The sequence below is a fragment of the Chlorocebus sabaeus genome, chromosome 12 (assembly GCF_047675955.1).
Source record: "Chlorocebus sabaeus isolate Y175 chromosome 12, mChlSab1.0.hap1, whole genome shotgun sequence".
Lineage (NCBI taxonomy): Eukaryota > Metazoa > Chordata > Mammalia > Primates > Cercopithecidae > Chlorocebus > Chlorocebus sabaeus.
The window spans coordinates 35,039,943-35,055,894 of record NC_132915.1 but is presented as its reverse complement, the minus strand read 5'-3'; the positions used below and the strand labels follow the sequence as shown (position 1 = coordinate 35,055,894).

General features: G+C 39.5%; 1 protein-coding gene across 6 annotated transcripts in view; it reads right to left on the bottom strand.

Annotated features, from left to right (window-relative positions):
• Positions 1-10,323: 10,323 nt before the first annotated feature.
• Positions 10,324-15,952, bottom strand: part of RIC1 (RIC1 homolog, RAB6A GEF complex partner 1) — a 153,744-nt gene continuing 148,115 nt past the window's right edge. For all 6 annotated transcript variants that reach the window (XM_007969325.3, XM_073021563.1, XM_007969326.3 and 3 more), the window contains 3 exons: positions 14,081-14,258; positions 13,742-13,930; positions 10,324-12,921 (listed from right to left, as the gene is read on the bottom strand). In XM_007969325.3, coding sequence (XP_007967516.3) covers positions 12,633-12,921; positions 13,742-13,930; positions 14,081-14,258 — 656 coding nt within the window. In that variant the 3' untranslated portion in view covers positions 10,324-12,632. The remainder of the gene's footprint in view (positions 12,922-13,741; positions 13,931-14,080; positions 14,259-15,952) is intronic.

The following is a 15,952-nucleotide window of genomic DNA, read 5'->3' as shown; positions in this document are numbered from 1 at the left end:
TCTGTTCCCTTGTTGGCGAGGAGTTGTGATCCTTCGGAGGAGAAGAGGTGATCTGCTTTTTGGAATTTTCAGCCTTTTTGTGCTGGTTTCTCCCCATCTTTGTGGATTTATCTACCTACCTTTGGTCTTTGAAGTTAGTGACCTTCAGCTGGGATCTCTTGACTGGACGTCCTTTTTGTTGATGTTGATACTATTCGTTTCTGTTTGGTAGTTTTCCTCCTTACATTCAGGCCCTCCGCTGCAGACTGGCAAAGGCTGCAGAACAGCAAAGATTGCTGCCTGTTCCTTCCTCTGGAAGCTTCGTCCCACAGGGGGACCCACCAGATGCCAGCTAGAGCTCTCCTGTATGAGGTATCTGTTGGCCCCTACTGGGAGGACCAACTTGAGGAGTCAATCTGTCCTTTAGCAGAGCTCAAATGCTGTACTGGGAGATCCACTGCTCTCTTCAGAGCTGCCAGACAGGGACGTTTAAGTCTGCTGAAGCTGCGCCCACAACTGCCCTTTCCCCAAAGTGCTGTGTCCCAGAGAGGTAGGGGTTTTATCTGTTAGTCCCTGACTGGGACTGCCGCCTTTTTTCAGAGTTGCCATGTGCAGAGAGGAGGGAATCTAGAGAGGCAGTCTGGCCGCAGTGGGCTTGCTGAGCTGCAGTGGGCTCCATCCAGTTTGAACTTCCCGGCGGCTTTGTTAACACTGTGAGGGTAAAACTGCCTACTCAAGTCAGCAATGGTGGACGCCCCTCCCCCTACCACATTCGAGCATCCCAGGTCGAGCTCAGACTGCTGTGCCAACAATGAGAATTTCAAGCCAGTGAATCTTAGCTTGCTGGGCTCCGTTGGGATGGGACACACCAAGCCAGACCCATTGGCTCCCTGGCTTCAGCCCCCTTTCCAGGGGAGTGAATGGTTCTCACTGGTGTTCCAGGCACCACTGGGGTATGAAAATAAAACTGCAGCTAGCTTGGTGTCTGCCCAAAACAGGCGTCCAGTTTTATGCTGGAAACCCAGGGCCCTGGTGGCATGGGCACTGGAGGGAATCTCCTGGTCTGCGGGACACAAAGACTGTGGGAAAAGCACAGTATCTGGGCTAGACTGCAAGATATAGTCCCTAATGGCTTCCCTTGGCTGGGAAAGGGAGTTCCCCAACCCCTTGTGCTTGCCAGGTAAGGCAACTAACCACCCTGCTTTGGCTTACCCTCACTGGGCTGCACCCACTGTCCAACCAGTCCTAATGAGATGAACCAGGTACCTCAGTTGGAAATGCAGAAATCACCCACCTTCTGTTGATCTCGCTGGGAGCTGCAGACTGGAGCTGTTCCTATTCAGCCATCTTGCCAGCAATCCCAGTTATGGCTCTTAATGTCTCTTTTTAGTTGAAATACTTAGGGATTTTTGGGGTGTATCAGTGTATTTTTTGACACTTCTACTTCCATATTTGATTTGTAAAAATATAACATGTTGGTAATAATTTCTTTTCTTTCTCCAACTTGGCTCTACACCATGACCAAATGGAATTTATGCCAGGAATGCAAGGTTGGCTTAACATTAGAAAGTTGGCTAGGCGCGGTGGCACATGCTTAATCTCAGCACTTTGGAAGGCCAAGGTGGGTGAATGGCTTAAGCCCAGGAATTTGAGACTGGCCTGGACAACATGGCAAAACCTTGACTCTACGAAAAACACAAAAATTAGGGCATGGTCGTGTGTGCTTGTGGGTCCAACTACTATAGAAACTGAGGTAGGAGGATGGCTTGAGCTCAGCAGGTTGAGGCTACAGCAAGCCATGACTGTGCCACTTCCTTCCAGCATGGGTGACACAGCAAAACTCTGTCTTAAAACAAAAACATTCAAAAATCAGTGTAATGTACCATATTAGTAAAGGACAAAACCCACATGACTACTTCAATAGATGCAATGTATGTTTGTTGAGTGTTTTTATCATGGGAGGGTTTTGGGTTTTGTAAAAGACCAACTACACAGAAGGGAACATCCTCAACCAGATAAAGGTTATCTATGAAAAACCCACAGCTAGCATCATAATTAGTGATGAAAGAAAGCTTCTCCCTAAGATCAGAAAACAAGGATGTCCACTATTGCCACTAAACAAGCATTGTACTGGTGGCTCTACCCAGGACAGTGTGGCAGGAGAAAGAAAGAAAAGGCATCCAGATTGAAAAGGAAGAGTTTAAACTATCTCTGGTTGCAAACAACATGAACTTCAATGTAGAAAATCCTAAGGAATCCACAAAAAAGAAGTTTCGTGTTGCATAATGCAATGTCAATATACAGAAGCAATTGTATTTATATACACAATCCAAAAACAGAAAATTCCATTTTTTTTTATGATAGCATTAATAATACTTAGGAGTAAATCTAACAAAAGTATGAGACTTACCAAAAACTATAATCCATTGTTAAAAGACTTTAAAAACCCAATAAATGGGTGCAGGGTGCAGCCCAACAAGCGAGAGCTGAAGCACGGCGGGGCATCACCTCACCTGGGAAGCACAAGGGGGAAGGGAATTCCTTTTCCTAGCCAAAGGAAATTGAGACACACAACACCTGGAAAATCAGGTAACTTCCACTCTAATACTGTGCTTTACCAAGGGTCTTATCAAACGGCACACCAGGAGATTGTATCCCACACCCGGCCCAAAGGGTCCCAAGCCCACAGAGCCTCCATCATTGCTAGCACAGCAGTCTGAGATCTAACTGCAAGGTGGCAGGGAGGCTGGGGGAGGGGCACCCACCAGGGATTGCTGAAGCTTAAGTAGGTAAACAAAGCCGCTGGGAAGCTTGAATTGGGTGGAGCCCACCACAGCTCAAGGAGGCCGGCCTGCCTCTGTAGACTCCTCCTCTGGGGACAGGGCATAGCTAAACAAAAAGCAGCAGAAACCTCGGGAGAGGTAAATGCCCCTGTCTGACAGCTTCGAAGAGAGCAGTGGATCTCCCAGCACCGAGGTTGAGAGCTGAGAACGGACAGACTGCCTGCTCAAGTGGGTCCCTGACCCCTGAGTAGCCTAACTGGGAGACATCCCCCACTAGGTGCAGCCGACACCTCACACCTCACACGGTGGGGTACACCCTGGAGATGAAGCTTCCAGAGCAAGAATCAGACAGCAACACTCACTGTTCAGCAATATTCTATCTTCTGCAGCCTCAGCTGCTGATACCGAGGCAAAGAGAGTCTGGAGTGGACCTCAAGCAAACTCTAACAGACCTGCAGCTAAGGGTCCTGATTGTTAGAAGGAAAACTAACAAACAGAAAGGACACCCACACCAAAACCCCATCAGGACGTCACCATCATCAAAGACCAAAGGCAGATAAAACCACAAAGATGGGGAAAAAGCAGTGCAGAAAAGCTGGAAATTCAAAAAATCAGAGTGCATCTCCCCCTCCAAAGGAACGCAGCTCATCGCCAACAACAGAACAAAGCTGGACGGAGAATGACTTTGACGAGTCGAGAGAAGAAGGTTTCAGTCGATCGAACTCAGAGCTAAAGGAGGAACTATGTAACCAGTGCAAAGAAACTAAAAACCTTGAAAAAAGATTTGACGAATGGCTAACTAGAATAACCAATGTAGCGAAGTCCTTAAAAGAACTGATAGAGATGAAAACCATAACACGAGAACTATGTGACAAATGCACAAGCTTCTGTAACCGACTTGATCAACTGGAAGAAAGAGTATCAGCGATTGAAGAGCAAATGAATGAAATGAAGTGAGAAGAGACATCTAGAGAAAAAAAGAGTAAAAAGAAATGAACAAAGTCTCCAAGAAATATGGGATTGTGTGAAAAGACCAAATCTATGTCTGATTGGTGTGCCTGAAAGTGACGGGGAAAATGGAACCAAGTTGGAAAACACTCTGCAGGATATCATCAAGGAGAACTTCCCCAGCCTAGTAAGGCAGGCTAACATTCAAATTGAGGAAATACAGAGAATGCCACAAAGATACTCCTCGAGAAGAGCAACAGCAAGACACATAATTGTCGGATTCACCAAAGTTGAAATGAAGGAAAAAATGTTAAGGGCAGCCAGAGAGAAAGGTCAGGTTACACACAAAGGGAAGCCCATCAGACTAACAGATCTCTTGGCAGAAACTCTACAAGCCAGAAGAGAGTGGGGGCCCATATTCAACATTCTTAAAGAATTTTCAACCCAGAATTTCATATTCAGCCAAACTTAAATTTTACTAGTGAAGGAGAAATAAAAACCTTTATAGACAGGCAAATGCTGAGAGATTTTGTCACCACCAGGCCTGCCCTACAAGAGCTCCTGAAGGAAGCACTAAACATGGAAAGGAACAACAGGTACCAGCCATTGCAAAAACATGCCAAATTGTAAAGACCATCGATGCTAGGAAGAAACTGCATCAACTAACGAGCAAAATAACCAGCTAATATCATAATGACAAGATTCAATTCACACGTAACAATATTAACCTTAAATGTAAATGGACTAAATGGTCCAATTAAAAGACAAAGACTGGCAAATTGGATAAAGAGTCAAGACCCATCAGTTTTCTGTATTCAGGAGACCCATCTCACATGCAGACACACACATAGGCTCAAAATAAAGGGATGGAGGAAGATCTACCAAGCAAATGGAGAACAAAAATAGCAGGGGTTGCAATCCTAGTCTCTGATAAAACAGACTTTAAACCATGAAGATCAAAAGAGACAAAGGCCATTACATAATGGTAAAGGGATCAATTCATCAGGAAGAGCTAACTGTCCTAAATATATATGCACCCAATACAGGAGCACCCAGATTCATAAAGCAAGTCCTTAGAGACTCACAAAGAGACTTAGACTCCCATACAATAATAATGGGAGACTTGAACACCCCACTGTCAACATTAGACAGATCAACGAGACAGAAAGTCAAAAAGGATATCCAGAAATTGAAGTCAACTCTGCACCAAGCGGACCTAATAGACATCTACAGAACTCTCCACCCCATATCAACAGAATATACATTCTTCTCAGCACCACATCGCACTTATTCCAAAATTGACCACATAGTTGGAAGTAAAGCACTCCTCAGCAATTGTAAAAGAATAGAAATTTTAACAAACTGTCTCTCAGACCACACTGCAATCAAACTAGAACTCAGGACTAAGAAACTCAATCAAAACCGCTCAGCTACATGGAAACTGAACAACCTGCTCCTGAATGACTACTGGGTACATAATGAAATGAAGGCAGAAATAAAGATGTTCTTTGAAACCAATGAGAACAAAGATACAACATACCAGAATCTCTGGGACACATTTAAAGCAGTGTGTAGAGGGAAATTTATAGCACTAAATGACCACAAGAGAAAGCAGGAAAGATCTAAAATTGACACCCTAGCATCACAATTAAAAGAACTAGAGAAGCAAGAGCAAACACATTCGAAAGCTAGCAGAAGGCAAGAAATAACTAAGATCAGAGCAGCACTGAAGGAGATAGAGACACAAAAAGCCCTCCAAAAAATCAATGAATCCAGGAGCTGGTTTTTTGAAAAGATCAACAAAATTGATAGACTGCTAGCAAGACTAATAAAGAAGAGAGAAGAAACAAATAGACGCAATAAAAAATGATAAAGGGGATATCACCACCGATCCCACACAAATACAAACTACCATCAGAGAATACTATAAACACCTCTACACAAATAAACTAGAAAACCTAGAAGAAAGGGGTAATTTCCTGGACACTTACACTCTCCCAAGACTAAACTAGGAAAAAGTTGAATCCCTGAATAGACCAGTAGCAGGCTCTGAAATTGAGGCAATAGTTAATAGCCTACTAACCAAAAAAAGTCCAGGACCAGACGGATTCACAGCCGAATTCTACCAGAGGTACAAGGAGGCGTTGGTACCATTCCTTCTGAAACTATTCCAATCAATAGAAAAAGAGGGAATCCTCCCTAACTCATTTTATGAGGCCAACATCATCCTGATACCAAAGCCTGACAGATATACAACAAAAAAGATTTTTAGACCAATATCCCTGATGAACATCGATGCAAAAATCCTCAATAAAATACTGGCAAACCGAATCCAGCAGCACATCAAAAAGCTTATCCACCATGATCAAGTGGGCTTCATCCCTGGGATGCAAGGCTGGCTCAACATACCAAATCAATAAACGTAATCCAGCATATAAACAGAACCAAAGACAAAAACCACATGATTATCTCAACAGAGGCAGAAAAGGCCTTTGACAGAATTCAATAGCCCTTCATGCTAAAAACTCTCAATAAATTCGTTATGGATGGGACGTATCTCAAAATAATAAGAGCTATTTATGACAAACACAGCCAATATCATACTGAATGGGCAAAAACTGGAAGCATTCCCTTTGAAAACGGGCACAAGACAGGGATGTCCTCTCTCACCACTCCTATTCAACAATGTTGGAAATTCTGGCTAGGGCAGTCAGGTAGGAGAAAGAAATCAAGGGTATTCAGTTAGGAAAAGAAGTAGTGAAATTGTCCCTGTTTGCAGATGACATGATTGTATATTTAGAAAACCCCATCATCTCAGCCCTAAATCTCCTTAAGCTGATAAGCAACTTCAGCAAAGTCTCAGGATACAAAATCAATGTGCAAAAACTCACAAGCATTCTTATACACCAGTAACAAACAGAGAGCCAAATCATGAATGAACTCCCATTCACAACAGCTTCAAAGAGAATAAAATACTTAGGAACCCAACTTACAAGGGATGTAAAGGATCTCTTCAAGGAGAACTACAAACCACTGCTTAGTGAAATAAAAGAGGACACAAACAAATGGAAGAATATACCATGCTCATGGATAGGAAGAATCAATATTGTGAAAATGGCCATACTGCCCAAGGTAATTTACAGATTCAATGCCATCCCCATTAAGCTACCAATGACTTTCTTCACAGAATTGAAAAAAACTGCTTTAAAGTTCATATGGAACCAAAAAAGACCCTGCATTGACAAGACACTCCTAAGCCAAAAGAACCAAAGCTGGAGGCATCAGGCTACCTGACTTCAAACTATACTACAAGGCTACAGTAACCAAAACAGCATGGTAGTGGTACCAAAACAGAGATACAGACCAATGGAACGGAACAGAGCCCTCAGAAATAATACCACACATGTACAGCCATCTGATCTTTGACAAACCTGTGAAAAACAAGAAATGGGGAAAGGATTCCCTATTTAATAAATGGTGCTGGGAACATGGGCTAGCCATAAGTAGAAAGCTGAAACTGGATCCTTTCCTTACTCCTTTTACGAAAATTAATTCAAGATGGATTAGAGACTTAAATGTTAGACCTAAAACCATAAAAACCCTAGAAGAAAACGTAGGTAATACCATTCAGGACATAGACATGGGCAAGCACTTCATGTCTAAAACACCAAAAGCAATAGCAACAAAAGCCAAAATTGACAAATGGGATCTAATTAAATTAAAGAGCTTCTGCACAGCAAAAGAAACTACCATCAGAGTGAACAGGCAACCTACAGAATGGGAGAACATTTTTGCAATCTACTCATCTGACAAAGGGCTAATATCCAGAACCTATAAATAACTCAGTCAAATTTACAAGAAAACAAACAACCCCATCAAAAAGTGGGCAAAGGATATTGACAGACCCTTCTCAAAAGAAGACATTCATACAGCCAACAGACACATGAAAAAATGCTCATCATCACTGGCCATCAGGGAAATGCAAATCAAAACCACAATGAGATACCATCTCACACCAGTTGAAATGGCAATCATTAAAAAATCAGGAAACAACAAGTGCTGGAGAGGATGTGGAGAAATAGGAACACTTTTACACTGTTGGTGGGACTGTAAACCAGTTTAACCATTGTGGAAGACAGTGTAGCGATTCCTCAAGGATCTAGAACTAGAAATACCATTTGACCCAACCATCCCATTACTGGGGATATACCCAAAGGATTATAAGTCATGCTGCTATGAAGACACATGCACATGTATGTTTATTGTGGCACTATTCACAATAGCAAAGACTTGGAATCAACCCAAATGTCCATCAGTGACAGACTGAATTAAGAAAATGTGGCACATATACACCATGGAATACTATGCAGTCATAAAAAAGGATGAGTTCATGTCCTTTGTAGGGACATGGATGCAGCTGGAAACCATCATTCTGAGCCAACTATCGCAAGAACAGAAAACCAAATACCGCATGTTCTCACTCATAGGTGGGAATTGAACAATGAGATCACTTGGACAGAGGAAGGGGAACATCACACACTGGGTCCTATTGTGGGGAGGGGGTAGCGGGGAGGGATAGCATTAGGAGATATACCTAATGTAAATGATGAGTTAATGGGTGCAGCACACCAACATGGCACATGTATACATATGTAACAAACCTGCATATTGTGCACATGTACCCTAGAACTTAAAGTATAATCATAAAAAATTCTGAGCTCATTTATAATAAATTCAGTTTTTCAAAAAAAGAAACACAATAAATGGAAAGACATCTCACGTTCATGGACTGGAAGACTTAATATGGCAATATTCTCCACATTGCTTTATGTCATGAATACAATGCTTATGAAAATCCCATCTGCCTTTATTTTAGTATGGAAATTGACAAGCTGATCCCAAAATTCATATGGAAATACAAGAGACCAAGAATAGCCAAAACACCCTAGAAAAAACAAACTTAGGACTTCCACTTTCAAAATTTCCTACAAAGCAACAGAAATCAAGGCAATGTGGTATTGGCATAAGAAGATATTATAGATCAGCCTGATACAATTAAGAGTCTATAAATAAACCCATACATCTATAGTTTTTTGACAATGGGAAAAAAATCTTTTCCATAAATGGTGCTCTGACAATTGAATAGCAACATGTTAGATGAAGTCAGATCTCTTTCATACCATATACGAAGATTAACACAAAATGGATCAAAGACCTAAATGTAGGAGATACAACTATAAAATTCTTAAAACTTAGTCATAAATATTCATAACCCTGGATTAGGCACAAGCAACCAAAGAAAAAATAAGTTGGACTTAAAATGAAAAACTGTGTTTAAAACGACACTATCAACAAAGTGAAATGATTGAGAGTCTGTGTGATTGTAATCACATGGCGACAACACTCAGTCTAAATCAGACCTCTGTTGTATTCTCACCAATTTGTTTTTTTTTAAGCAGTATTTAATGGGTACATTTTAGAGTCTTCCATTTTGTGTGGAATTAGGGAGCTTCAAATGCTGTAATTAACATTATTAAAAAAAAAAAAACTTGAATATTGAAACCTAAAAAAGTGAAGCCCACAGAATGAAGAAATATTTGCAATTTATATGTACATAAGAGTAGTATTCAGAATATATAAAGAACTACAGCAAATCAACAATGAAATGACCTAATGAAATGGACATTTTTCTTCAAAAATAGGCAAATGGCTAATAATCCTATGAGAAGATGTACATTAACCATTAGGTAAATGAAAATCTAAACCATGGTGAGATACTACTTCATATACAACTTGGATGGCTACAGCCAAAATAAACATGTTTTGATGCCAAGAAGTGAGATAGAAAAGTCCATATACTGTATGTTTCCATTTACATGAAATGTCCAGGATAGGCAAATCTGAAAGCATATTTAGGAAAATGGGAAAAAGTCAAAGTACTTTTTAATCCCACTTATTAGAAATGACGCCTAGGTTCCTCTATACTTACATGTAAAATTTTGTTTGCTTGGTAGGTATCTTATGGTATACATAATTTTCTGTCATTCCTTCATTATATTTTGAACATTTTCCATGTCATCGACATGGGCTGTTTCCTCCAATATTTTGTTGTCAGGCATCTAAGATGTTGCCAACTCCTGATGTTCTCATTCTAAATCTACGTATAAATAAATATTTTTAAATTTTATTTTTATTTATTTTTTTGGGGGACGGAGTCTCACTCTGTCGCCCAGGCTGGAGTGCAATGGCCGATCTCAGCTCACTGCAAGCTCCGCCTCTTGGGTTCAAGCCATTCTCCTGCCTCAGCCTCCCAAGCAGCTGGGACTACAGGCGCCCGCCACTACACCCAGCTAATTTTTTGTATTTTTTAGTAGAGACGGGGTTTCACTGTGTTGGCCAGGATGGTCTCCATCTCCTGACCTCGTGATCCGCCCGTCTCGGCCTCCAAAAGTGCTGGGATTACAGGCTTGAGCCACTACGCCCGGCCTAAATAAATATTTTAAATAAATCTGTCTGAATTTCATTTCATAAGGAAAATTCTAAGAAGCAGAATTATATAATGAAAAGATGATTTTTGTGGCTTTTGTTAACCTGAGATGATGAATAAACCAAAGTTTGTGTAATGGTTTTATTGCCCTTTATCAAGGGGAAAAAAATACACATTACAGAAATAGCAGCAACTTTAATTACAAGCAAAGGTTGATTTTATTCCCACACCCCAATGACTTCTTCTTTTGGTTTCAGCAAATAATTTATTAATAAATGCATCTAGTAAACCTCAAATAGTTATACTGAATATTTAAATTCACTGGCTAAAATTATGGCTTAAACAGTTGATATGTGAACCAAACAACACAACAAAATAAAAATGGGTTTTTAAAAATTAAAGTATATAACAAATTACCAAATTTTCTGTAAACCTGCCAACCGTCTTGCCTTGGGGCCTCCTATCTCTATTAGTTGTAAAAGAATATTGTATAAAAGAAAAGATTCATTCACGGCCTAACCCACAGGCATACAGTTACCTTACTGGTGCCCTGCTTTCAAGAATGTGAGATGAACTCAGCAGCACAGTGTTTTATTTCAGATACTTGAAAAGATCACAGCTCTTTATAATGGTAAATCATTTTTATTGACTGAATGTTCACACCAAACACAAAAGCAATGCTGGTTCTTCTCCTTAATGGACTAGGACAGGAGAAGAGAGTTCAGTTTAGTTTCTTGCTGGGCTGCATGTACTCACATGCAAAACGTTATCTTAAGATTCAGGGAAAGGTGGTTTGAAATAAAGACTTAAATAAAAATAGCACCAGAAGGACCAGGTACCAATAATCACATACTCCACCCATTCGGGAGTTTTATTTTATGAAATATTATTGCACTTGTAATGTAAAAAGTAAATGATAGTAAATTACCCAACTCAGTAATTTTAAATACTTTGATGCATTCTGAACTAAGCAGTTTCAAAATGGTTTTGAGTTTCTCTTCAAAGGAAACCTGGCTAAGACAACTAAATCTAGCCATTTACTTTAAAAAGCAAGGAGAGAGGACCAAGTTTTGTTTCTAAACTACAATTGCACTATGAGAAAAGAGGCTGTTTTAGATAGTGGTACGAATTTGGTCCACATCAAATACATCGTTATTATAAAAATAAACAAGTTTGTCTTTTGTAAAAAATAACATTGCATTCCTTGTTCAAATTGCACAGTACAAACAAGCTGTCTTAATACTGTTATAAGGTAATTAGAATTACATACAGTGGATGGGTGTTTAATCTAAAGCAATTAAGGAGTATGCAGTTGTTTTCATAATGTATGAAAACAAATTTAAGTCATTTCTAGAAGTACATAAAATATTTTAAGTTTACAATGAAGAATGTATTCTTTACACACTAATTTTTAGTAGCCGTGATAATACAGGATTCAGCAGTCTATTTACATAGAAGTCCGTCTTTATTCAATTTACAAAAGCAATAAATAAGAAACTATGTTAATTTGCACAAAACCTGCTGCATTTCATGATCAGTGTGACCATTTCTGTTACTTCATGACCAAGCCAATAAACCTGTCTTCCTCAGTTTTGCAGAGGAGCAAGCCCTGTCTTTGTATGTGTAGACATGCAGAATCCAGCATTAAAACCTTGCAAATTATAATACAAGTCCTAAAAATATGAACAGTGCCTTTGAGTATATTTACACAAGAGTATTCACAAAAAGATACTGTTCTTTAATACAAAGTAGTTTAGTGGTATCTAACAGCATAATTGAGAAGAACCCCCCTCAGACCTCTGCCCACATTGATCTAATGAGAATCAAGCTTGCTAAAACAAGCACATTAACTCACAGGTAAATAGCTTCCATCAATTCTGGACTGGGACTTAACTGGCTAGTAAAGCCAAGGAGAATGTTTCCATCACACTGGCACATATTGTGCCCCAGGGTAGGTATCTATTCAGGAGGACTGATTAAGGAGTCCAGCTCTATCCAAGGGAGCAAACAGGTAGCTCAAGTACCTGATAAACTACAGCAAGCACCTTAGCATTTATTTTTTAAAAAGCAGTCTGGACATAATGCAGAACTGGGAAACGTGAGAAGATGTAAGTAGTGAAAAAGTAAGCTCACCTGGGGCAAAACAATTCCTGTGGTTTAAAAGCTACCAACCTTTGAGTAAAACCAAAATATTCTCATGTACATCTGTACAATACTTTTCACTGCAGCTTAAAAATTTTTTATGAAAGATGCTTTATATCACATTTTTATGGAGTGAAAAAGATTTCTTAGACAAGAATTATTTAAAATCTAATAATACTTACCAAAGAGTCTCTGAACTGAGTTCTGTTAAATCATCGAACTGTGTTACAACGTACTGAGTTGCACGCTGCTGCTAATTAATACTGCCCCTTTGTGACGGAACCTCGCTGTTGTTAGGACACAGAACAGTCGTAAGTCCCATCCTGAAAAGGTTCTTCCTCCTCTGCTTGGGCTGTGTCCTCCTCTTTCCGGCTGACCATACTGCTGCTTCCAGCTTCTCCCTGGGGGATGCTTCCATGGCTGGAGGAGCCTCTGCTCTCCTCTGCCCGGGGGCTAGTCTGTTCAGGAGTCTTACCCACAGTTATTGGCTGGAAGGCATCTGGCTGGACTTGCTCTTCTGTTATCTCACTGAGCTTCTGCAGTTGTGGCTTAATGATGTTTAAAAATGGCTTATATCCAGGACTATGTAGAGAAAAAAAACATTAGCTCCTCTACCATAATTCAAAAGGTTTGGTAGAATGTTACGGGTGAACTTCTACTAAACATTGATATGATAAGGACAATGATAGATTAGGAGGGGAGATAGAAGACAAAGAAGGTAGGGAGGAAGGGCTTCTTGGGTGTCCTGCCCAGCAGAGGGGGTTACACATTGCATAAGCCTTAGGCTTAAGTTTCTAAGCACTAGGGGCAAAGGCTGATGTTTTAGAACTAGTATTACAACCAAAAATTATATTTTACAGTTGAAAGGCCAACAGGAGCTTAGACTTGAAAAAGGACCTTCAGACAACATTTAACCTAAATGCATTTGGCAATTAAGGAAAACCAGATCCAAGTAAGGGAATTAACTAGCTCTGAATACACACATAACTGGTAATAAAGACAGGGCTAGAGTCCAAGGCTCTTAACTGCCACCACAACTCTAATTTGGATTTGCTTGTAACTGTCATGGAATGTTAAATTCACATGGACCTTAACTTGGAATCTTTTCAAGTAGATATTTTTAGACTATTGCTTTCGATTCCACAGGGCTGAAATCTGAAGTCAGTGATACGCATTCACACTATAAATTATACACTGACCAACAGTGTAACTTTATTTGATGGATATTCATTTAAATAGCTGGGTATAGAATGATTATTAAAGAAAGTAGCTTAAAAATGAACATAAATAATATATAATAAATAAAATATAATACATGAACCATAACTAAGCCTTAATGTGAAAGGACAGGATTCACCAAAAGACATGGAAGGACACCAGTCCTAAGGAAAGCAGCACTTACCAGTCTGTCGAGGCCCATCGGTCTACTGCATGGAGCCCTGTCTTTATGTTCTGTAACATCTCTCCATCTACCTCTGAAGACTGTGTAATAACCAAAATCTGATTGATTATTGAAGATTCTCTAAGAATCAGGCCTATAACAATGCACCAGTCCAGGCACCCTGCCTCCATGAAAATGTGTAGCAAATATCTAAATATAAGCAGAAACAAAATGATTTATGCTAAGCAGGATCTATAAGATGTACAGAAGTGCAATGATTCTTAGGAAAGTAGCCCCACACCTATTTGCCCAAATACTCTGAGTAGGCATTCTGTGATTTCAAATAGCCAAGAAACTCACCGAAGCTGGACCTGGGATTTATGAGGCCCTTTACTGGCCAACTCCATGGAAATGTGCTCCAGCTCTGACTGAGTTAAACTGAGTGTAGAGAAATTTTCATCCACCATCGTCCAGTCTCCATCCACCATGGAGCTACTTTCAGTCAAGTCTGTGGCTGAACCAATACTGCATTCATCACCTGATGAAGAATTGCCAAAAGTTACAAACCAGCTTCTTGGAGAAAATATATTTTCCTTTAATTTTAAATATTAGCTGTTCCTCAGATGTTGATTTCTCAGACTCTTGAAACTAAAACATGAAATCCATGGCTAAAATTACCATGTGAACATAGAAGATATTTAAAGAAAGAATTAGATAACCAGACATTATATACCTTTAGATGGAAAAACATACTACCACCACCTATGAAGCAGTCTTCTCCAGCTCCCTCAGCAAAATCTAGCTAGAATTTGACCAAGTCTTTACATTCAGCTACTAATTTCCAGGAAATACAGAGGAAACTGTTCAACTAAACCATGAAGGATGTAATAAGCAAAATCATTATTGCGAGAAAATCCACAAAATCAAATTTCTTCCATGAATAAACTGCAAGGAAGGGAAAAGGAGATGGTGGGGGAACATCCACTTGAGAATTAAGAACACAATCATAATATGTGAACCTTACTTAAATCTTGACCTATACAAAATTTTGATGTTTATGAAAATTAGAAATCTGAATACTTATTGGATATTTGATGATATCAAGGAATTACCAAATTTTTATAGGAATGATAATGGTATTTTGGTCATAATTCTTCAAGAGTCCTTGTAGGAAAAATACTGAAATATTTATAGCTAATATGTCATGGATTTTCTTCAGTTAATACAAGACGGGGGAGGTACACCAAACAAATGTAGCCATTAGTGATGTAAGCTGAGTGACGGCCACATGGGGGAAGGAGGGGAACCCCACTATATTATCTCTGTTTTTTAATATATTTGAAATTCGGCCACATGGGGGAAGGAGGGGAACCCCACTATATTATCTCTGTTTTTTAATATATTTGAAATTATCTCTTTAAAAAAGTTTTGTAAAGTAATGGTACCATCCCACAACCATTAGGATGACTACTATCAAAAAACTGAAAGTGAGTGTTGGTGAGATGTGGAGAAAATAGAACCCTTGTCCACTGCTGAGAATATAAAATGGTGCAACTGCTATGAGAAACATTATGGCAATTCCTCAAAAAAACTGCAAGTAGAATTGTGATCCAGCAGTCCCATTTCTGGATATATACACCCAAAAGAACTGAAAACAGTCTCACAGAAATATTATATACCCACGTTCATAGCAGCATAATTCACAATAGCCAAAACTAAAAGCAACCCAAGTGTCCATCATCATCCGAATACACAAAACGTGGTTTCTGCATACAAATGAATAAAACATGCTCCAACACAGATGAACATGAGGACATTATGCTAAGTGAAATAAGCTGGTCACAAAAAGACAAACACTATACGATTTCCTTATATGAAGTACCTAGAATAGTCAAATTCAGAGAGAGAAAGAATAAAATGGTGGTTGCCAGTGGCTTGGGGAAGAATGCATGGGGAGTTGTTATTAAATAACATATACAGAGTTTTCATTTTGAAGATGAAGAGCGTTCTGGAGGTTGATTGCAGAACAATGTGGGTGTAACACTACAAACTTTGCTTAAAAATGGTTAGGCTGTTAAATTGTGTATTCTACCATAATTAAAAAAAAAAAACCTGATGAGATCTGTAAGCCTCCTCACATAGCAGAAGCTCAAGTAATAGTGATGACAGACTGATAATCAAACATTAGACAAATGCCTGGTCACTAAAAAAACAAAAAACTTCAATTGTTGT